This window comes from Oncorhynchus clarkii, chromosome 30 (genome assembly GCF_045791955.1).
Source record: "Oncorhynchus clarkii lewisi isolate Uvic-CL-2024 chromosome 30, UVic_Ocla_1.0, whole genome shotgun sequence".
Lineage (NCBI taxonomy): Eukaryota > Metazoa > Chordata > Actinopteri > Salmoniformes > Salmonidae > Oncorhynchus > Oncorhynchus clarkii.
Window position 1 is genome coordinate 13071255 of NC_092176.1, and position 25288 is coordinate 13096542.

Sequence of the window (25288 nt, forward strand, 5' to 3'; positions counted from 1 at the left end):
GTGTGTGTGTGTGTGTGTGTGTGTGTGTGTGTGTGTGTGTGTGTGTGTGTGTGTGTGTGTGTGTGTGTGTGTGTGTGTGTGTGTGTGTGTGTGTGTACAAGTGGGTGTGTGTGTACAAGTGGGTGTGTGTGTACAAGTGGGTGTGTGTGTACAAGTGTGTGTGTGTGTACAAGTGGGTGCGTGTGTGGGTGCGCGCGTGCGTGCGTGCATGAGTGCACTTCTGCGCATTTGTCTGTGTGAATGCATGTACGTGTGTGTCAAGAAATGTGCTGCCTAGTTGGGTGTGTATTGAATTAGTCTTTTTATTCAGTTTTCTTACCCTGCATTTCCAAAGGGTCTGCCAAAAATACTGTATGAATGAAAACCCACTCTAGTCTGCTCGTTTATCATTTGAGAGACTTATTGTGCTGTCATTGTGACCCATTACAGGGACTGGTGAAGGACCTAGTAATAGGCTAAGTGATTTTATGAGCCAATGTCATAGGCTCAAGTCTTATATTGTTTTCCAGGAATGCATTTTCCCCTTAAATGGCAACAAACTACATTTGCACTTAAAACATATTCTTTAATCTTCTGTTATTTTACATACAAATTGCATCCTGGGCGATGCATTTATCATTGCTCATATCCACCCTGTTCCTAAATGAAAAATGTATCTGAAATGAATAATGGATCTCTTGCTAGTATAATTTTATGTTGCTTGAAAATAGTTCAGGTTTCTTCCCATGCATTATTTTCCAAATGTTCTTCCTAGTTGCCTGGAAGAGGTTCTGATTTGGGAGGAGATGCTATGAAGGAAATACCAATGAAGTGTAGAGATGAGGATTTTAGAAAGGGAAAGCTCCTCATAAATAAGTCTGCAGGGAAGTTTGCCATCTTCTCTGTCTGCCATCACGACCCTGGTTGTGGTCCTCCGTTCTACAGTATTTTGTAATGGTGTTTTGGGATGTTTCTGTTGTGTATGGGAAGCTTCTGGATGTGTACTTAGTCATACATAATAGGGTTGTGGGTGGTTATTCACAGGTGGCTTATAGATGGTAGAGCTGGGATGGGCGGTTGTCCTTTGGGAGGCTATAGGTGGGCAGTGTAGTGTGAAGTTGGCAGAGTTTGGGTTCAGTACCCTGGCCCTGTGTCTTTATCTCTAATTACATGGTGGAGCTTGGTGAGATTGGGCAGAACTCTAAAACCCTGTAGATATATCTGCAGGGACAAGGTGTTCTGGTGCTCCAGCCCCCACAGTGTTCCAGGCAGCAGACAGTGAGGCAGATATCAAGGTCTGGGAGTGTGAAGCAGAACCAGACCTCGTCATGATATAATCCCACCACAGACGTTCTCCCCAGGGACCAGGGTTGGTGTTCCTTCCTCTCCTCTACGGTTCTACGGCCTGGCTGCCTGGCGTACTCCACCGAGAAGCCTGCTGTGGCGCTGGGAGAGGCAGCCCGCTCTGTCGTGCTCTAGTTGTTATTGTCAGTTTTGTCGTCCCTAAAGTTTCCAGCGTATCCTAGGAGACGTCCTGACACTCAGTTGCAGATGGGAGCCAGTGGACCATGGCAGTTTGTGTCACATTGTGTATTGAAATTCACAGTTGGAATGAAATATGAAACAAATATGTTATTATACTTATCTTCTTCCGAATTCACTCGTCTATCATTTACCTTCAACACCTCCCTCCTGCTTTCATCTCAACCTTGGCAGGATTATGTGATGATATACATGATTTGTCTGAGACATTGTGAAGGTCAATTTCTTTTACTCAGGCTGGGTACGGCTAATAGCAATGTCTACAGTGATGCTGCTGGTTAATTTACTTGTTGACTATTAACTGACTGGTCCAATTTACAGTAATAACAATAATTGCTTCTTGAAAAAGAGGGCATTTTTGTCCTCTGCTGTGATGATGATGATGATGATGTTTGGCTTCGCCATAAAGAAGAACAGATAACATACCTCAGCACAAATGAAGAGGGCAAGTTTAATCTGTAAAAATCTATAAGAGGACGCATGTTGGGTCAACAGCCCCGGTGTTTGATGGGTAAACGGACAGTTAAATGGATGAGAGACATTCATCTTTCTTTAGGCAAATTGGTCTGCTAGAGCTGGACTAATTGATTGATTGTGTGACTTGCTGATACAATCAAAGCTACGGCCTGATTTATGGCGATAAATCGATTGATTAATAAGGTTTTCTGTGGTGGAGGGGCGACCCTGCGATGACGGTAAAGAGTGGGGGAAAGACACCTCCAAGTCATACATCCATCTTGGAGCCGACAGGCATGTGGGTTTAGTGTGGTAATGAGAGCGTCCCAGATCTCCCTGCTGACATTTACAAAGAGCTTGCTGCCTTTGACCCGCTCCCTAGATTAACCTGCACTTGCTCACATAAGCACAGATGATATTAAAAAGATAGAGAGGGACAGATGGGGGTGAAGTGTGAAAATAATTAAGTGTGACTTTTTCGGTTCACCATTTGCATACATCGTTAGGGGAAGACAAAAAATCTATTGCACATTCCAGAGTAAATAAAAACAAATATCTTCAGCGGGGTAATACGTGTTCTCTTGTTGACTCTCTCCACATTACATTTAGCTGGGTGTTTAAATGCTGATTTACAGCAAGATGGAGTCCATTCCCTCCACTTGCCTGTCTGCCTGTTCAGAATATGAAATGGAAGTTAAACACTGTGAATCTCCAGTGTGGGGAGGAGGGTTCTGGACGTGTGGGCAGTGTAGCATCAAATAGATTGTGTTTTCTCCCGTGTAAACGCCTAATGTGTGCCGAGTGCTATGACACAGATGAATGTAAAGAATTTGCTGTAAAGACTTTACGGCCCTTTTGAGAGACATGGCTGGGAACTGGCTGTGTGGAACCCAATCCACAACCCCCGGCACACACACACACACACAGTACAGTACACACACACACAGTACAGTACACACACACACACACACACACACACACACACACACACACACACACACACACACACACACACACACACACACACACACATACACATGCATACACACACATGCATACATACATACATACATGCATGCATGCATGCATGCATACATACATACATAGATACAGTGGGGAAAAAAAGTATTTAGTCAGCCACCAATTGTGCAAGTTCTCCCACTTAAAAAGATGAGAGAGGCCTGTAATTTTCATCATAGGTACACTTCAACTATGACAGACAAAATGAGAAGAAAATACATCCAGAAAATCACATTGTAGGATTTTTTATGAATTTATTTGCAAATTATGGTGGAAAATAAGTATTTGGTCACCTACAAACAAGCAAGATTTCTGGCTCTCACAGACCTGTAACTTTTTCTTTAAGAGGCTCCTATGTCCTCCACTCGTTACCTGTATCAATGGCACCTGTTTGAACTTGTTATCAGTATAAAAGACACCTGTCCACAACCTCAAACAGTCACACTCCAAACTCCACTATGGCCAAGACCAAAGAGCTGTCAAAGGACACCAAAAACAAAATTGTAGACCTGCACCAGGCTGGGAAGACTGAATCTGCAATAGGTAAGCAGCTTGGTTTGAAGAAATCAACTGTGGGAGCAATTATTAGGAAATGGAAGACATACAAGACCACTGATAATCTCCCTCGATCTGGGGCTCCACGCAAGATCTCACCCCGTGGGGTCAAAATGATCACAAGAATGGTGAGCAAAAATCCCAGAACCACACGGGGGGACCTAGTGAATGACCTGCAGAGAGCTGGGACCAAAGTAACAAAGCCTACCATCAGTAACACACTACGCCGCCAGGGACTCAAATCCTGCAGTGCCAGACGTGTCCCCCTGCTTAAGCCAGTACATGTCCAGGCCCCTCTGAAGTTTGCTAGAGAGCATTTGGATGATCCAGAAGAAGTTTGGGAGAATGTCATATGGTCAGATGAAACCTCTCTCATCTTTTTAAGTGGGAGAACTTGCACAATTGGTGGCTGACTAAATACTGTTTTGCCCCCACTTAAATAGATGAGAGAGGCTTGTAATTTTCATCATAGGTACACTTCAACTATGACAGACAAAATGAGAAGAAAATACATCCAGAAAATCACATTGTAGGATTTTTTATGAATTTATTTGCAAATTATGGTGGAAAATAAGTATTTGGTCACCTACAAACAAGCAAGATTTCTGGCTCTCACAGACCTGTAACTTCTTCTATAAGAGGCTCCTCTGTCCTCCACTCGTTACCTGTATTAATGGCACCTTAATGGCACTTTCTCATTTTGTCTGTCATAGTTGAAGTGTACCTATGATGAAAATGACAGGCCTCTCTCATCTTTTTAAGTGGGAGAACTTGCACAATTGGTGGCTGACTAAATACTTTTTCCCCCACTGTACATACATACACTGAGTGGACAACACATTAGGAACTCCTTCCTGATATTGATTTGAACCCCCTTTTGCCCTCAGAACATCCTCAATTTGTCTGTGCATGGACTCTATAAGGTGACTAAAGTGTTCCACAAGGATGCTGGCCCATTTTGACTCCAATGCTTCCAACAGTTGGGTCAAGTTGGCTGGATGTCCTTTGGGTGGTGAACCATTCTTGATACACATGGGTAACTGTTGAGTGTGAAAAAGCCAGCAACGTTGCAGTTCTTGACACACTCAAACCGCTGCGCCTGACACCTACTACCATACCCAGTTCAAAGGCACTTAAATCTTTTGTCTTGCCCATTCAGCCTTTGAATAACACACATACTGTACATAATCCACATCTCAAGGCTTAAACATCATTCTTTAACCTGTCTCCTCTCCTTCATATACATTGATTGAAGTGGATTTAACAAGTGACATCAATAAGGGATCATAGCTTTCACCTGGATTCACCTGGTAGGTCTATGTCATTGAAAGAGCCGGTGCTCCTAATGTTTTGTACACTCAGTGTATATACACACGCACACGTGCACAAAAACATGGACACACAGACATACACACGTACACACATACACCCCTTGAAGAAGAGCAGCTAAAACAAACTGTTAAGACTAGTCTGGACGTCAGAGATGTTTTTTATTTGCTGTGAGTCAGAAATGGCTGCTCTGGGGATGTGCGGCATCTTACAAAAAAACACTTTGCCCTCCCTGAGATCAGTACAGTACTGTACAGTATGTATTGAAGAGTAAGCTGCACTGGGTGGCTCTTTTTCCACTATTTTCTTTGATACAGGAAGTTATTTTCATTTAGGCCTACATGATGAAAGTTACTGTGTTCACCAAAGCAATCTACTATGCTATCGCAAGTCTATAAATAGTTTCCCCATTGCAAATCTCACAAAGAAATCCCATTCATGTGTAAATTGTCATTACAAATGGCTGTTCGCATTTCACAGTATGATAACTTGTCTGCTGGGTCTCGCAGTGTTTGACAGCAGCACTCTAAGTTTTCCTCCGCTTGTTGTCAGCCCAGGTTGTATTCCCACTCTCACCGTTCTATTTCAATACAGTTATTTCTGGGAGAGAGGGAGATGGGGTGAGAGAGGGAGATGGGGTGAGAGAGGGAATATGAGAGAGGTGAGAGAGAATAAAGGAGCCTCTTTCTCTCAGACAGGTGGCCTGGTTCATGTCGCCGGACCCCCAGGGGCCCCTGGAACAGAGTGTGAGAGAGAGGAGGGACTAGTCTCTCAGCGATAGCGCTACACAGGTGGTGTGAAATGCAGCCATCTCTCCTCACCTGAAATATTCAGATTCTTCCGGTGGCGGCGCTTTGATCTTCCCGCAATCGACAAGGGAAAATGGAGGGAATAGGGGGAAGAAAACAACAAAAACAAGAGGAAGATCAGCACACCTGAGAACCAACAGATTGTTTATTCTGTCTTAAGAAAATGTCAATCGCAGGTTGTCTATGTTGCACTGCTCCTCTATAGTCGTTTTTGGTGAAAAGTGGGTCAACGTGGTGATGATGGTGATGACTCGATTTGTACAACTTTACCAAGTGTTCTCTTCTCCTCACGCTGAAATGAGTGGTTGGTTTCTGACAAAGAAACAGTCCATCACAGTCCATTCAAAGGAAAACAATCATTGTAGAGCATCATTAATTATTTATATATACTGTGTGTGTGTATATATATGTATGTGTGTGTATATATATGTATGTGTGTGTATATATATGTATGTGTGTATATATATATATTTATTTATTTATTTAACGTTTTTATCCTTAGATATTGTGAGTCAAATCTTTTATCATTCACATCCAGTCACTATTTTACCTGCTGGCCTGTTGAGATTATAATCTTTTCACTCAGGTTTCAACTTCCCGGCTTGCTGATGAATCCAGGGAACGTCTAATCAGTCAGTGGCCATGTATTACAGTATGACAAGACATTCTGATTGTAACCACAGACTTGGAGATGACGAGAACAATGGCCTGGCTTAATGATGATAAATAAGCTCTTCTAATTGGCCGTTCATTTAGAATGTCCATTCATAGATAGCTGTTTGAAGGTTGTAATTGGAGGACATTTAAATACATCCCCATGATTTAGATTCAGTGGAGGGGCTATATTAGGGCTGTAGTTTTTATTTGTTTGAATTTTGAAGGTGCTGAGCCTAGCTAGGCTGTTTGTATTAAGAAGACCATATTGGTCATGTGTTTTCCTGTGTTATCAGTGGTTGTGTGTGCATGCTTGCGCATGTGTTTAAAATGAGAGAGAACCGTTGACTGGCCGATGTGCTTTGGTGCATCAGGCGCTAAAAGTCCCTAAATGAAGCTGGGTACGACTAATAATGTCTGACAACACCAGTCACACCTTTTGCTGATGGCTGTAACGCTCACGCGCCTCTCATCCCCTTTGTAAGATTTGGCATGCTGTTTGAAGACAGCCTGACTGACTGGGGATTAATTATTGTGGATGATTTATCAGGTTTAATAGTCCAAGGTTTAGAAAGGTGTCAAAATAAAATGAGATTTTCAGAGTTGAGCCTACACAAACTGTACAGCACCACCAATTTCTAATTTGTATGTACTGTACTACTAGCTGCACAGTGGACACTGGTATCAATCACTACCTTGTTTTTATTTATATTTGAATTCACCTTTATTTAACCAGGTAGGCTAGTTGAGTACAAGTTCTCATTTTACAACTGCGACCTGGCCAAGATAAAGCAAAGCAGTTCGACATATACAACAACACAGAGTTACACATGGAATAAACAAACATACAGTCAATAATACCGTAGAAAAAGTATATATACAGTGTGTGCAAATGAGGTAAGATAAGGGAGGTAAGGCAATAAATAGGCCATGGTGGCGAAGTAATTACAATATACCAATTAAACACTGGAGTGATTGATGTGCAGAAGATGAATGTGCAAGTAGAGATACTGGGGTGCAAAGGAGCAAGATAAATAAATAAATACAGTATGGGGATGAGGTAGTTGGATGGGCTATTTACAGATTGGCTATGTACAGATGCAATGATATGTGAGCTGCTATGACAGCTGGTGCTTAAAGCTAGTGAGGGAAATATGAGTCTCCAGCTTCAGTGATTTTTGCAGTTCGTACCAGTCATTGGCAGCAGAGAACTGGAAGGAAAGGCGGCCAAAAGAGGAATCGGCTTTGGTGGTGACCAGTGAGATACACCTGCTGGAGCGCGTGCTACAGGTGGGTGCTGCTATGGTGACCAGTGAGCTGAGATAAGGCGGGGCTTTACCTAGTAAAGACTTGTAGATGACCTGGTGCCAGTGGGATTTGCGGTGATTATGAAGTGAGGGCCAGACAACGAGAGCGTACAGGTCGCAGTGGTGATTGGTCTGAACACACTGTACACTCTGGTACCAATCACTAGCTTATGGTCTGAACACACTGGACACTCTGGTACCAATCACTAGCTTATGGTCTGAACACAGTGGAGAGTGGATTAGTGGAAAGGAGAGCAGCTCCTGCCAAGCTGAGTGAACAGAGAGGTACTATAGTAGACAGTGGTCTAGAGATGTAGAGAGAGAGACAGATGCAGGGAGGAAGCAGCCAGGTGATAGCTGCCCCCCCCCCCCCCCCCCCCCCCCCCCAGGCCCCCCATGCCTACCCTGTCAGAGTGTGTTTGGGGGAGGTTGAAGTTCCCAGGGCCAGGTCACAGAGGTCAGTCAACAGCCCCTCCCTTCCGGCTCCCTCTATGTCTGCAAGTCTGGACCAACCATCCACAAGAAGCTGCTTGCCTGTCGGTCAGTCGGTCGGTCGGGTCAGCCCAGGGAGAGAAGCCAGATAAGGGATCATCTTCCATCTTTCATATGGACAGAAGCCAGCCAGGCGTGGCTCTGCCTGCCCTGAACCCCCTCTCCCTACCCAGCCTTGTTTTTCTTTTTTCTCCGCCCCTCAGCGGCTGGGGGGTGCCAGTAATAACGTTGAGACCAGACTAGACTGCAGTGATCGGGGCCATTGATTGTGGTGATTTTATTTATTGATCGATCCCCCTCTCAAATGTGGCGTCTGAGATGCAGGGCTAATCTGAGACGGCTACGGACTCTGGTGTCTTACAGAGAATAGGAGGTGATAAGGAATGTATGAAAGGAAACTACACTCATCTGAATCACACACTGGCCCCTGTGCTGCCACTGTGTGCATGTGTCTGTGTTTGTGTGTGTGCTCTTTTGTGTGTGAGCTTGCATGCAGTGTATGTGTGTGCTTGATTCTCTCTTGGTGTGCGTATGCAGTGGGGGTTGTGATGTAGTAAAGTCACCAGGCAGAACAGAGTGGATCTATAAATTGATGGAATTCAAAGCCTCCAGCATCGATTACCATTATAACAAACAGCAGCACACAGAATGTCTGATTATTTTTAGACAAAGATTCTGTGCTCTCAGCAGCAATTCTGCTGATACTGTCACACTTTCAGACATCTGCCTATGATTGCAATTAGATGGGATACAAAAAGAAAAAGAATATCTCCATTTGCATTTTCCCCTCTTTCCTCCCTGCCCGATTCTTTTCCTATTTAATTTGTGCTGTCCCAGCCCACTACGCAATATAGTGATTGTGACTCAGTCTAACTTATATTGCAATATCTTAGTCATTTTTTTTTACCAGTTGTCAAAATCGTCCACCATGTTTTGTCTTTGTGGAAGGTCCAAAAAACTGTGTACAAACCACAGACGTAAGTAATCAAGAGGAGTAGCTTTAATGAATCAATGTCAAATGTAGACTGCTGTTCTACAATATAGTAGCTTCACCTTTTTACTGTCGTTACTGTTGTTGTATGTATTTTGTGTATTGAATGTGTTTATAGACTAACGTCAGTGGATGTAAATGATTTGGAGTGGGATTGATGGACTAACAAGCTTTAATAAATATTCATACTATTTCTAATGGCTAACATCAATGCTGGCAATGGTCCAATAGGGATTTGTTTCATAGCATTGTCAATATATTCTAGTACCAAACGCATTATATTCCTGAGATCATCTCTCCACTGCTTTGTTATCACCATTACCCAACATTTTTCTTGTCTTGTTTTTCCTCTCCCTCCGTTGGGTCCAATGAGACCACTCTGCAACACAACACACATATGCATAAATACCTGACCTGCTCAATGCTGTGTGACTGGCTGTCTGTCAAGACATGTGATGGCTCCTCCACAGACGCTGTTCTCAGCAGGGCCCAGCCTGGGCCTCCCCATCACTCCCTCCCTCAGGACCGGCCTGCTCAGCATCCCCCTTACCCCCCCCCCCCCCTCCCCCCTCCCTACACCTCCCCACCCCAGCGACAGCTCCGCCCTCCCCAGAGGAAACTCATCAATTACGGCTGGATGTTTGACTGGCAGAGGCTTAATGACAGGAGCTCGGTATTGACCCGACTGCCACATACTGAAAATTCGGTCCCGATCGCCTTTTTTAAAACCTGTCAAACGATTACTGGGAAATTCTTCTTTGCCTAGGGAATGGAACTTGCTTACTCCCCCTATTTTCAATGTAGGCAATCAGGAGTATAGGACCTCTAGATTTGTGTGTGTTGTTGTTGTTTTGGATTCTCCATGCAGATATAAGCTTATCATCATGGAGATGGATAAGTGAATCTTATCAGAGATCTCAAAGTTGCCCAAAGCTCAAGTTGGAATGGATCAGATTTGATTAGTGCGGTGAAAATCTTGAAGAGACTTGAAGTACACTATGTTTTATAGTTGCTCCATCATCCGTCTCTTCAAGAAAACCAAACAGGCACACAAAATGTTCTGCTTCAGTTCCCTTCAAGAAAGTGGACAGACACCAGGTTTTATTTGATGTGCTGTTGCCCAGCCTTTTCAGAAAGGCCAGGGATCTAGCTATTGTTGTTTTACTCCCATGGGAGTATTCACTGTTCTCATTGGTGAAGTCACTTACAACTGAATGGAAACGGAAGTCTGTTCCCTCACTGGCATATGTAGGATGCAATCAAAAGCAATGCTCTGCTGTGATGCCATTTGATACACGTTTTTAGAAATGTTACATTCCTTGTCCAACACTGTAGACTGATGCTTCCACTTTTGCAATGAATTAACATGGAGAGGACTTTGAGCATACTGCAAACACTGTACTATACACTCTACTTACAAATTACCCACATAACTACCATGTAAATACTATACATATGTTGTTGGACTGTTCATGTGAAGCAGGACCAGAAATTGTTGTCAACTTGACTGAATGAGGCATCAATATGATTTGCTTTACTTTACAGCCTCTTTGTCAATGAAGCAAGCACTGGGCAATTCAGAATCAGCACTATAATCCACACAAAGCCACTTCTACCAGGATTCTCTCTCAGCCAAATTAGCTGGTGGTCTAGAGCTGCTTGAATCTGTTGGAGGTTAGCCCACTCCTCACAGCCAAGTCCCAAATCTCAGACAAATCCAATTCTAGATGTGGTAGAAGGGCTGACTGACGAACAGTGACTAGTTTGTAGGAGTGCAGGCAGTAGGGAAACAAATAGGAATATGTTCCTTACAAACATACAATGCTTGGTTTTGCCGTAAACATCAGGATTCCCAATCTCCAATCTGCCTCTTAAAAGTATTCACACCCCTTGACTTTTTCCACATTTTGTTGCATTACAGGCTGCACTTAAATTGGATTAAATTGATATTTTGTGTCACTGGCTTACACACAATACCCCATGTCGAAGTGGAATTATGTTCTTAGAATTATTAAAAAATGTATTTAAAAAATGAAAAGCTGAAATATCTTGAGTCAATAAGTATTCAACCCCTTTGATATGGCAAGCCTAAATAAGTTCAGGAGTAACCATTTGCTTAACAAGTTTCATAATAATTTGCATGGACTCACTCTTTGTGCAATAATAATGTTTAACATGATTTTTTAATGACTACCTCATCTCTGTACCCCACATATACAATAATCTGTAAGGTCCCTAAGTTGAGCAGTGAATTTCAAACAGATTCAACCACAAAGATCAGGGAGGTTTTCTAATGCTTCGCAAAGAAGGGCACCTATTGGTAGATGGGTAAAAATACAAAAACAGACATTGAATATCCATTTGAGCATGGTGAAGTTATTAATTACACTTTGGATGGTGTATCAATACATCCAGTTACGACAAAGATACATGTGTCCTTCCTAACTCAGTTGTCGGAGAGGAAGGAAACCAATCAGGGATTTCAAAATGAGGCCAATGGTGACTTTAAAACAGTTACGGAGTTGAATGGCTGTGATAGGAGAAAACTGAGGATGGATCAACAACATTGTAGTTACTCCACAAAAATAACCTGAATATTGTAGTGAAAAGAAGGAAGTCTGTACAGAATAAAAATATTCCAAAACATGCATTCTGTTTGCAATAAGTCACTAAAGTAAAACTGCAAAAAATGTGGCATAGAAATTAACTTTATGTCCTAAATACAATGTGTTATGTTTGGGACAAATCCAACACAACACAACACATCACTGAGTACCACTCTCCATATTTTGAAGCATGGTGGTGGCTGCATCCTGTTATGGGTATGCTTGTCATTGGCAAGGACTAGGGAGTTTTTTTAGGATAAAAATAAACTGAATATAGCTAAGCACAGGCAAAATCCTAGAGGAAAACCTGGTTCAGCCTGCTTCCCAACAGAAACTGGGATACAAATTCACCTTTCAGCAGGACAATGACCTAAAACACAAGGCCAAATATAAATATTGCCTGGTAATGATCAACAACCAACTTGACAGAGCTTAATGAATTTTACAAATAATAATGTGCAAATATTGTGAAATCCAGGTGTGCTAAGATCTTGGAGACTTACCCGGAAAGACTCTCAGCTGTAATCGCTGCCAAAGGTGATTCTAACATGTATTGACTCAGGGGGTTGAATACTTACTGCATGTACTGTAAATTAAATATTATTGTATTTAATTTTCAATAAATTTACAAACGTTTCTAAAAACATGTTTTCACTTAGTCACTTAGTGTGTTGATGGATGAGAAAAAATGTATTTAATTCATTTTGTATTCAGCTTGTAACACAACAAAATGTGGAATACGTCAAGGGGTATGACTACTTTCTGAAGGCCCTGTAGTTACGTTAGAAAGGGATGGGCTCTTGGAGAAAGTCCTGAGGCAAAGGACTGTTTTGAACAAAGGCATAATTGTCACCAAGGGATATCAAATAAGACTCGTCAATGGGAGCATTCTGTCCCTGGTTTTGGAGAGAGAAAGATGGCCTCTTTTCAAGGACCAATACAGGAATCTAATTACATCAAGATGTGATCAAATTGAAGGGTTAAAATGCCTTCACTGGGAATAAGTAGAATAAGTTAAATGTTTCAAATATGGAACTGGAGTTTTATCCCTAGGTTTTCGCTCTCTTTTTTGGCTCGTGATAATTTATTAAATTGCCTTTAAGTAAGACTGGAGATTAATTAAAACACAGTCAATTGAATTTTCCAGCATATATAAATTCACTGTGGTAATTGAATCCCCCACTCCAGTTTTATATTGTATGCCAGCAGTTACAAGGGAATACCTTCATCAAATAAAACCAGTCCAAGAGGAGAGGAACAGAGATGGGATTGAAGAGGGACAAACGTTGTTTGCCTCAGTGGAGACTTGTACTCAAGGAAGATTTGAGATGTGTTTTCTTTTGGAGCTGGAAATTGGATGATTGATCAGTTGAATTTGTGGATGGCATGTGGTATGGTGAGGCTAGTATAAATCGCTTTGGATGTTGATAGGGTGGAGTTTTAGTTCTAACAACATGCAAGTACTGTATCGAAGGATCTATTTGATATCATATATTCAAACAATATGAATTGTTATTAAGGCATGATTTGTTACACTAGGGAAAGGGGATACCCGGTCAGTTGCCCAACTGAATGCATTCAACCGAAATGTGTCTTCTGCATTTAACCCAACCCCTCTGAATTAGAGGCTGCCTTAATCAACTGTGTCCAGAGAGCAGTTATTGTTTGGGGTTAACTGCATTGCTCAAGGGCAGAACGGCAGATTTTTTCCGCGTTTCCGGCTCTGGGATTTGAACCAGCAACCTTTCGGCTACTGGGCCAATGCTCTGAACCGTTAGGCTACCTGCTAATGGGGAACATTTTAGTGACAATATTTGCACCGACGGTTATGGATGAAGACTGTCATGAAAATAAAATAACCACTCATAACCAGGCGTTTACATACCGCTCCAACAGATCCACAGATGATGCCATCTCTGTTGCACTCCACACTGCCCTTTCACACCTGGACAAAAGGAACACCTATGTGAGAATGTTATTCATTGAATACAATTCAGCGTTCAACACCATAGTGCCCTCAAAGCTCATCACTAAGCTAAGGTTCCTGGGACTAAACACCTCCCTCTGCAACTGGATCCTGGACTAGCTGATGGACCGCCCCCAGGTGGTAAGGGTAGGCAACAACACATCTGCCACGCTGATCCTCAACACAGGGGCCCCTCAGGGGTGCGTGCTCAGTCCCCTCCTGTACTCCCTGTTCACCCATGACTGAATGGCCAAGCATGACTCCAACACCATCATTAAGTTTGCAGACAACACAATAGTGGTAGGCCTGATCATCGACAACAATGAGACAGCCTATAAGGAGGAGGTCAGAGACCTGGTCGTGTGGTGCCAGGATAACAATCTCTAACTCAATGTGATTAAGACAAAGGAGATAATTGTGGACTACAGAAAAAGGAGAACCGAGCACGCCTCCATTCTCATTGACGGGGCTGTAGTGGAGCAGATTGAGAGCTTCAAGTTCCTTGGTGTACACATCAACAACAAACTATCATGGTCCAAACACACTAAGACAGTTGTGAAGAGGGCACAACAAAGCCTATTCCCCCTCAGGAGACTGAAAAGATTTGGCATGGATCCTCAAATCCTGAAAACGTTCTACAGCTGCACCACCGAGAACATCCTGACTGGTTGCGTCACTGCCTGGTATGGCAACTGCTCGGCCTCTGACCGCAGGGTACTACAGAGGGTAGTGTGTACGGCCCAGAACATCACTGGGGCCAAGCTTCCTGCCGTCAGGTACCTCTATACCAGGCGGTGTCAGAGGAAGGCCCTAAAAATTGTCAAAGACTCCAGCCACCCATGTCATAGACTGTTCTCTCTGCTACTGCATGGCAAGCGGTACCGGAGCGCCAAGTCTAGGTCCAAAAGGCTTCTTAACAGCTTCTACCCCCCAAGCCATAAGACTCCTGAACAGTTCATCAAAGGACTACCTAGACTATTTGCATTGTCCCCCCCCCCCTTTCTACACTGCTGCTACTCTCTGTTTATTATCTATGCATAGTCACCTTACCTCTACCTACATGTACATATTACCTCAATTACCTCGACTAACCGGTGCCCGCACATTGACTCTGTACCAGTACTCCCTGTATATAGCCTCACTACTGTTATTTTATTGTTGCTCCTTAATTATTTTTTTTCTTTTTTTTTTTTCTCCCAGATTATTTTAGTAGATTCTTCAACTTTTTTTCTTAACGGCATTGTTGGTTAAGGGCTTGTATTCAGCATTTCACTGTGCGTACTACACCTGTTGTATTCAGCATTTCACTGTGCGTACTACACCTGTTGTATTCAGCATTTCACTGTGCGTGCTACACCTGTTGTATTCAGCATTTCACTGTGCGTACTACACCTGTTGTATTCAGCATTTCACTGTGCGTACTACACCTGTTGTATTCAGCATTTCACTGTGCGTGCTACACCTGTTGTATTCAGCATTTCACTGTGCGTACTACACCTGTTGTATTCAGCATTTCACTGTGCGTGCTACACCTGTTGTATTCAGCATTTCACTGTGCGTACTACACCTGTTGTATTCAGCATTTCACTGTGCGTGCTACACCTGTTGTATTCAGCATTTCACTGTGCGTACTACACCTGTTGTATTCAGCATTTCACTGTGCGTACTACACCTGTTGTATTCAGCATTTCACTGTGCGTGCTACACCTGTTGTATTCAGCATTTCACTGTGCGTACTACACCTGTTGTATTCGGCATTTCACTGTGCGTACTACACCTGTTGTATTCGGCATTTCACTGTGCGTACTACACCTGTTGTATTCAGCATTTCACTGTGCGTACTACACCTGTTGTATTCGGCGCATGTGACAAATACGATTTGATTTCAAATTGTTTTCTTGTAATGTCAGCTGAGAGGCCATGACAATTTTGTTGTTGTTTTGGCATACCCCAAAAATATGCTAACCTCCCCTGTTATTGTAATGGTGAGAGATTAGCGGGGTATGATAGTTGTGTCATTGTTCACGATTCATGTTGGTCTATCCGTAATCGTGGTTGCATCCACGGTGTTTAGAAACATATTCTATTCTTATTTACAATACAATCTACTCCAAAATGACACAATACATTATTTACCATTCATTTCAATTGGGCGCTACATTTTCTGAAACACCACCAAAACAAACAGCAAATGCATCCAACAAGTTTGTGGAATCACAGACTTGATGTAATCATGCCGTGCTAGGAATATGAGACAAAATACTAAACTGACTACTTTAATACACATACTGTATACACTACATGGCCAAAAGTTAAACATCTCATTCCAAAATCATGGACATTAATATGGAGTTGGTCCCCCCCTTTGCTGCTATAACAGCCTCCACCCTCCTGGGAAGGCTTTCCACTAGATGTTGGAACATTGCTGCGGGGACTTGCTTCCACACAAGAGCATTAGTGAGGTCGGGCCTGATGTTGGGCAATTAGCCATAGCTCGATGTTGGCGTTCCAATATATCCCAAAGTATGGTTTTCGATGAGGTTGAGGTCAGGGCTCTGTGCAGGCCAGTCAAGTTCTTCCACACCGATCTCAACAAACCATTTCTGTATGGACCTTGCTATGTGCACAAGGGATTTGTCATGGTAGAAACAGGAAAGGGCCTTCCCCAAACTTCCCCTGGACTGCCAGAAGGTGAAGCATGATTCATCACTCCAGAGAATGCGTTTCCACTGCTCCCGAGTCCAATTACGACAAACTTTACACCACTCCAGCCGAGGCTTGGCATTGTGCATGGTGATGTTAGGCTTGTGTGCGGCTGCTCGGCCATGGAAACCCATTACATGAAGCTCCCATTACATGCTGATGTTGCTTCCAGACGCAGTTTGTAACTCGGTTGAGGACAACCGTTTCAGCATTCGGCGGACCAGTTCTGTGAGCTTGCGGACCACTTTGCGGCAGAGCCATTGTTGCTCCTAGATGTTTCCACTTCACAATACCAGCACTTACAGTTGAACAGGGCAGAAATTTAGCAGGGCAGAAATTTGACGAACTGACTTGTTGGAAAGGTGGCATCCAATGACAGTGCCACATTGAAAGTCACTAAGCTCTTCAGTACGGGCCATTCTACTGCCAATGTTTGTCTATGGAGATTGCATGTGTGCTCTATTTTATACATATGTCAGCAATGGGTGTGGCTGAAATAGCCAAATCCACTCATTTGAAGAGGTGTCCACATACTTGTATGTAGTGTAAGTGAATCTGTCCCAATATTTTTGGTCCCCTAAAATGGGTGGACTATGTACAAAAAGTGCTGTAATTTCGAAACAGTTCACCCGATAAGGATGAAAATACCCTCAAATTAAAGCTGACAGTCTGCACTTTAACCTCCATAGTCATTATAATTTCAAATCCAAAGTGCTATTCAAATGGTTATTATGGCTGGCTTTAACTGCCGTCTAAACTTCCATGACCCTCCCAGCCCTACCTGACATCAATGTAAAGATGTAGGAAGGCAGTGGAAGAGAGATTTGAATAAGGAAGAGGCTTCACTGTTATCTGTGTTTATTGTGGCAGAAAGAACGGACAGTGCTTTGTGTTTGAATCTTGTCTGGGCTTGAAATCAGCTCCTCGTTTCTCCAGGAAGCTCTGTATTTGTTTATAAGGGTATTTGTCAGGATATTGGGTCCTTCCCACGTGACTCTGCCTTGTTTTTCCTTTTTCTCTCCTCTCTCTTTCTCCACACTCTCTCTCTCTCTCTCTTTCTCCACTCTCTCTCTCTCTCTCTCTTGTCACTCTCTCTCTCTCTCTCGTCACACTCTCTCTCTCTCTCTCTCTCTCTCTCTCTCTCTCTCTCTCGTCACTCTCTCTCTCTCTCTCTCTCCACTCTCTCTCACTGGAGTTCCATGGTTGTTGCAAGCGTATTGATTATTTCAAATACTGATTATCTAAAAGGCTTTCAGCTACTGTAGGCATTGGATTTATTTTGGCTTAATTATTTATGGGCCAGGGCTTGCAGTAAGTATTACCGCTATAAGATCATGAAGGATTACATTGTTAATATTCAGCAGTGTATTTTTATTTATGTCAACTTTAAGCTGCACTGTATGACTGTTGGCAGCCTCTCTAAGTGCTGTCTCTCTCTGCCTCTCTTTTTTCTAACTCTCTCTCTTTGTCTGTGTTTATAGAGGGAGCTAAACTCAATAGCGTCTGAGCTGGCGGGGCGACAGGAAGAGAGCGAGCACTCCCACAAGCACCTGGTGGAGCTGAGCCGGGAGTTCAGGAGAAATGTTCCGGAGGTGAGTGCCCCCTCCCCCCCCCCCCTGCCCCTTTCACCCTCCAACCCCGTGCCTTCTCCCAACCCTGCCATGAGTTCTGCGTGTCATTCAGCTTGTCTCCGCTCCACTAGGCAGACTGACTTTCTCAGTCTCTGGCAGTGTTTGAGCCCCGCTTACCTACAATATGTGCCTGTAATTTTGTATTTATTTTTCAAATCTGCTTTAGTGTATATCATTGGCGCACAATGGGACAAGTCAGTCATTACCCCACCCCCCTTCTCCAGGTCTGTTAAGGTTTAATTGAGACCCTGTGGCCTATAGCTAGGTGTTGTTTAAGGTCAGGGTTCCTGGGATCTCCCAGTCAGACTACAGAGCCCCTATCCCTGTGTGAGAGTGTGCTGTAATCTTGTCAGTATAGTACAGGTGCAGAAGGCAGGATCAGGCTGTCACCACAGGCAGACCAATCCCCTTACCGGGGGCTGACTGAGAGCCAGGAGGAAGGGAGCGGCTGGAGCTTATACAAGCTGGAAATCCCCACTTACAGACTCTCACTCAAACTCCTCAGCTTTTCCCAATTTATAACACCCCCCCCCCCCCCCCCCTTCCTCATCTTCCTCCCTCCCTCACACTTCAGCCCAAACCAGAGATGTTGCTTCTTCTGCTGGAATTTGTGCTAAAGTAAAATACATCTGGGATCAAACAGCATTTGACATTTGACAGTTGTCCATTAGACATTTGGCAGTTGTTCGTTAAAATGGCCCATAACAAGTATAAGCATGTTCAATGCTATTGAGACCAATTACAATACAAAGTGCAGTAGAAGTCTTTCCCGGTCCTCACCAGGGCAATTGGCTTCAAATGTCTCAAAAATGGTAAGCGTTTGTTCTGTTTGTCTGTATTCAGGAAGTCCGGGAGATGGTGGCTCCTGTCCTCAAGAGTTTCCAAGCTCAGGTGAGTCTACTTCTCCTTGTCCATGTTTTGCCAGTGGGGCTTTGACGTGATTTAGAGAAACTTGACCACTACATCCTGACACAAAAAACTCAGCACATGAAACTGTGGCCTTGGATGGATGATAGGGTGGGTCCGGGGTAAGGAATTCATGTGTAAGGAGCCCGTTTTCATGTTACACTTCATCTGATCTTTATTGACTGGTATCTTCTCTGTCAAAGTGGAGTAGCTCTCTCTCTGCCATTAGATGATCAGATATCTGGCTACTCATATTCTCTTCCCTGAGACAAGCCCTCATTTCCTGTTTTTGGATTGTGCATTCTCAGTGCCCTCTCTGACGTGGCCATATTGAAAAAGTCATCTGATACCTACCAAGGCTCTGCTCTAGCCATTAAACCAAGGTCATAAATCACATTTGTGAGCTACGTTATGGTCCACAAAGCAGAGGCATATTGAAGTGATACCGCAAATAATGTTTCCAGTCTACCTCTCTCTCCTCAACTAACCTGAAAGCTGAATCACAAAATATGATAACACTCTGCATGGATTTTCTGGTTCTCGTGTGTGATCATAGTCTACGTGTTTTTTTAAGTGGTTTGTAATTATCTATGCCAAAATGACCATCTGTTTTGTCTGAAGTCATTGCTGATATGTGAGGTTGGTGCCAATGTCAATTAAATGACTGTGACTGCAAAGGCAGAGACATCAAAATACTGTATCTAAAGTGCCCTGATGTATCTTTATTGTGCTAACATGAACCTAGGGGATTCATTTGAGCACTATTGATGTTTGACAACTGGGAGCAAAGATGTTTGGTAAGTAAATAAAGTAGGTAGCTGATAATTAAGGAGGCCTCTGTTTTGAAGGAAGAAAGGTATCAATGCTTCCACTGGAAGTGTTTGTAGCAGTAGTTATTTTGTAGAACGACTATGAAACGGGTCAACTCTAGTGACTTTTTAAAAGGACATTCTTCCCATTGTATAATACAGTTTTAGGGTTTGGGTCCCCAAAGCTCCCTTGCCCCCCCAGATAGTGCATATGAACACGTCATAAGCCAGGTAGCCAAACCTAAGCGGGAAGGTTTGGCTACCTCACTGGCACAAATGGCTAAAGAACCTTTAGAACGATGTGGAACTCAGACAGAGCTAAATCACCTTTATAAATTACACGGACAGATTATTGAAAGTATGTTTGGTAGAAATGCTATGATGTGGGGGCACTAATTTTGAATGCAGAAACACCGAAAGGTCTGCACTTCTACTTTGGATAACTCCCATCAAAGTGCAGATTTGAAAGTAAATTGTACTAGCTACCTACTGTATATACAGTCATTCTCAGCTATTTTCAGAAGGGACATTTTTTTGCCAGAAAAAGTATGCATCATCATAAATGAAACCCCTGGTGTTTTCTGATACACTTTGACCTTCCTGCTTAATGTCAAACAGCTTGTGGAGGCTTGTGAACTTTACCCACCAGTAATCTGCCAGGCCTGAGAGTAAAGCTGTGGGAGTTATACCTGCTGCTTCATGTGAGAAGCACAGTAAATAGGACTTGTAATTGCAGGAGCTTGTTTGGCTGTGTGTTTTGGGATACACTAAAGCTCCTCTACAGCTGCACCGAACAGGTGGTGTATGAGTCACACGCGTGTGTGTGTGTGTGTGTGTGTGTGTGTGTGTGTGTGTGTGTGTGTGTGTGTGTGTGTGTGTGTGTGTGTGTGTGTGTGTGTGTGTGTGTGTGTGTGTGTGTGTGTGTGTGTGTGTGTGTGTGTGTGTGTGTGTGTGTGTCTATATTTGAGAGATCTGCTCCCCCCTCCTCGCCCGGGGCTGTGGCCCAGAGGAGTCCCTCTTGGTATTTGGACCCTCATCATGCCACTTTTAAAAGAGAAGTTTCTCCCTTTGAAGTGTTTGCGACATGACAGGCTCTATTTCTTTTCTGTTTCATTTCAATGTACCCCTCCTACTTTCTCTCTCATCCCTCGTCCGATCTCGTCTTCTAATTATCGTTAACCAGGCGACTGATTAGAAACACGGCGACCTAGTTTTCACAGAGCTGAAGCACCAGAAAGGGTTAATCCCAGAGCTGGTGGCTGTCATTGGTCGCTTCCCTCCTTCTTCTCCTTCGTTCCTCTTTTCTTTCTTTCCCTGGAAGTTTGCTAATGAGGTCCCGTCAGAGCTTGGGAGAGGTGTTAATTTGGCCTTGTGAAGTGGGAAGGAGATTAAGGACAGTGAGGAGCTGAGTTTACGGCTTAAAATACACCGCTGTCCTTATTAATCCACTGGGCCCTGGGAGACCAGCGTTTTTGGTTTTATAATGAACACTGTCTTATAATGAAGGTAATTTTAATAAAATTTACTGCAGAGACAGATGAGATGGTACGTGTCTCCATGGTCTCCGGCACACCTTTGGGGCTGGGGGATATGAGTTATTTCTCAAATAACCGATCGCAGGAGAGAGAGGCCTGTTGGACTGGGCCTGAGCCTCGTTTAGCGCCATGTACCGTTCACACAACTTTCACACAACATTCCCTTGCCATCTGACGATACGGTATTGCAGTCTCCACCAAGCCTACATGGGATCCAAGATGCAATTTACACCTCGCTCTCATTTTAGAGTGTAAATCCCCCATAAGACTCACCTTCTCAACAAAAAACTGTGATGGAATTCTGGAATCTGTTGCCTGTGGATTCCTGTGAGGCTGTGTTCTTCTTCATACAGCTAGATACTGTAGATACAAGACACTGTAGATACTGGCTTTGAATTGTTGGGGATGTCAGGCCCAAATTAACCAGTCATCAAATCTTCCCCTCTTCTCTTGATGTCGTTTGGTAACCTACTCAGAGTAAGAAAACAGCAGCCCGGGACCCTAATTAAGGAAACTTGCTTTACAATAATCCGAGGAGTAATTTAGCGTGCACAATGAGAGTTGTGGTGCTTGCGTTGCGCAGATGGAGAATCTGATAAATAGTTTGTAACGTGTAATTAGCTTCTCTGCCGGTTACATACCATTAACCCCTCAAGCTCAGGAATCATTATTGGCCCTCATTATCAGCCAGAAAGGTACAATCGAGCTGACTAGACGTCAAAACATCAAACAGCTATTAACGCAATGCCGACTGAGGGTTGGATGGGCGACACCTGTTTTCTAACTGTGCCATCTCTTACCCTGAGGTTGTGGTGATGATATGTGGAGTAAATGTTGATCATTCTCTAGGAGTAAGGAGTAGGCTATGCAATGTAGTGCTCTTACAGAGAGGAGATAATCCTAAATCTCTTCAAGTCAATAGCAGATATATTGGTAGAATTCTGTACAGGTGTATATTGGCAACTTGATTACCAGGGTAGGTGCTACACCGACATCAAGGGTTTTACTGGTAAGAGATGAAGAAATGACAGCCGTTCATAAAGCCATCTCTATTAGGAATCTAGGAATTCATATCTGCTTATCATGTTACACATGTGTTTTCATCCAAGCTCCATTAATGAGCATGTTATGAATGTGAATTTCAATGCCTTTCCAATCAAGGCATATAGGTACTTCAGACGTCTGCAGAGACACCGGTCTATCAGCCTCCTGTTGCAGACCTGCACATAAACCCTGAACCCAGAGCCTGAACCCAGAGCCTGAACCCAGAGCCTGAACCCAGAACCTGAACCCAGAACCTGAACCCAGAGCCTGAACCCAGAACCTGAACCCAGAGCCTGAACCCAGAACCTGAACCCAGAACCTGAACCCAGAGCCTGAACCCAGAGCCTGAACCCAGAATCTGAACCCATATAGAGCAGAGCGGGCAGCACTGCCGCTAGCCAGGTAGAGACTCAGACACACACTCTTTGATCATCCATCGAGAGGAGACCAGTCCTTCCTCTTTTTGATGAATTCCTGAAGGAAATGATCATTCGTCTTGAATGTATAAATATGTTATGACTAGTGGAATGAATCAAAGAGTAAAGGATGATAATTAATTATGGCGCTGTGATAAAAAAAAATCTGTGCGTGTTATGACGCAAGCTTCCTCCATGTCATTACGAGAGGCTCTATAATTACCTTTCTGCCCGAGCCAGCGCTCCTGGCTGTGCTGCCGGTGGCGAGAGCCACGCGGCGCTGCGGCTAACGGTCGTAAAGCTTTTCCCTGCCTAATTGTCTGAGGGGCTCTATGGCACTTTCATAGATGAGGGACTGCGCCGTTTGTGAAATGCAGCAGCGATGCTCCCGCTTAAACAGCTCAATGAAGACCGATCTTCGTCATGAACGAAATTGTCTGGATATAAGGTGCAGATAGGCTGATCGGATGGTCAGATGATCGGATGGGTCGGTGGGGTTGGGTTGGTTAGTAGAGTCCTCATCTCATGGTAGGTGTCTTTAACGGTGAGGTTGGCACGGTGTTGAAAGTGTGACTCTGTCCAGTATAACACAATGTGGTAGCGATAACCCCCCCCCCCCCCCCCCCCACCCCCCACCCTTCACAAAATTCAACAACACGATCTAATCTCCAGAACAATACAATGAGGTACGGTAGCTGAGATATCTCTGGATGTGACCCATTCCAACTCCCCTGTCTGGCTGGATCTGTCACACCCTACCATGTCCATTTTCACCAAGAGCTCGTACTGGGCTCATGAGGCGGTTCTAATGCGGTCTCCACCTACCTCTGCTGTCTGTCTGTCTCAGGCTCATTGAGCAGCCAGCCAGCCAGCCTAGGTCCATACAGGAACTCCAGGCCATTAGGTATGAACAGCACACATCGCACCTCCGGCCGATTGTTGGGAATATAATGGGCTGCAGGAGCCATGTAAACCAGAGACACCCTCCGCCCATGTCTAGTGGAGAGAGGGTGTGGCTCGAAGCACCAATAGGAGCTCATATTTAACATGACCTCCCACCTCTCATCTCCAGTGGCGCTCCACACACAGCCCTCCACTCACCTGATAGTAGTGCTCCCATTAAGAACATACTGTATTGTACTTGTCATGCTTCTGCCTTGTGGAGTTATTTTCTCTGCATTTGAATTACTGTCATTAATATAGTTACAGTAGCCAGTAGAGTAAGAAAACACGTATTGGTTAAGAGGTTCAGTCGAATCTCATTTATTTTTCCAAGCATGAATTACTGGGTTAGAATATAATGTCCCTCGGCCCATGCAGTCTGTTCTGTGGAAGCAGTCATCTCTTTCTTCTGCTTCCTTTGACACTGGTAATAATTAGTGCTGCAGCTCTGCTAATTCAAAAGTCCATACACAGAGACCAAGGGAGTCGTGTGGGACATGCCACAGAAGAAGACCCAAAGCACAGAGTTTTAGATATGACTCTCTGACTTATCTTCTTCTTTCTTGACTGATGATTTGATTCAGTTGTGTTTGAATCCCTCCTCCTCCATCAGCCTCCCAGTGTTAGTCTCATTACACCTCTCAGTGTTAGTCTCATTACACCTCCCAGTGTTAGTCTCATTACACCTCTCAGTGTTAGTCTCATTACACCTCTCAGTGTTAGTCTCATTACACCTCTCAGTGTTAGTCTCATTACACCTCTCAGTGTTAGTCTCATTATACCTCCCAGTGTTAGTCTCATTACACCTCTCAGTGTTAGTCTCATTACACCTCTCAGTGTTAGTCTCATTACACCTCCCAGTGTTAGTCTCATTACACCTCCCAGTGTTAGTCTCATTACACCTCTCAGTGTTAGTCTCATTACACCTCTCAGTGTTAGTCTCATTACACCTCTCAGTGTTAGTCTCATTACACCTCCCAGTGTTAGTCTCATTACACCTCTCAGTGTTAGTCTCATTACACCTCTCAGTGTTAGTCTCATTACACCTCCCAGTGTTAGTCTCATTACACCTCCCAGTGTTAGTCTCATTATACCTCTCAGTGTTAGTCTCATTACACCTCCCAGTGTTAGTCTCATTACACCTCCCAGTGTTAGTCTCATTACACCTCTCAGTGTTAGTCTCATTACACCTTCCAGTGTTAGTCTCATTACACCTCTCAGTGTTAGTCTCATTACACCTCTCAGTGTTAGTCTCATTACACCTCCCAGTGTTAGTCTCATTACACCTCTCAGGGTTGTGCTTGAGGATGCGGTTGTGATATGATGGCGTGTTTGTTTTCCTATACTGACAGATGCCGTGTCTGCGCATCCCAGTTGGTGATATTCATCATTATTGCAGCGTGTTTAGATATAAGGATTCACACCAGGTATAGAGAGAGAAGGGGCTGATGTTATAAATAGCTACTTTCCTCTCTAGCCATGTGGAATTGATGAGTTTCAGCACATTCTGCTCTGCAGTGCTGGGTTTAATTTCTATAGTCCTGACAGCACAAACCTCTGACCCCGGAGACGCCACGCCTGAGTAACGATACTGTG

At 43.8% G+C, this 25288-nt stretch overlaps 1 protein-coding gene across 4 annotated transcripts in view; it reads left to right on the plus strand.

Moving 5' to 3' along the window:
• The window catches only part of LOC139389872 (homeobox protein cut-like 2), a 123873-nt gene that overhangs the window by 37143 nt on the left and 61442 nt on the right, over window positions 1-25288 (plus strand). For all 4 annotated transcript variants that reach the window (XM_071136870.1, XM_071136871.1, XM_071136872.1 and 1 more), the window contains exons 2-3: window positions 17891-18001; window positions 18884-18931. In XM_071136870.1, coding sequence (XP_070992971.1) covers window positions 17891-18001; window positions 18884-18931 — 159 coding nt within the window. The remainder of the gene's footprint in view (window positions 1-17890; window positions 18002-18883; window positions 18932-25288) is intronic.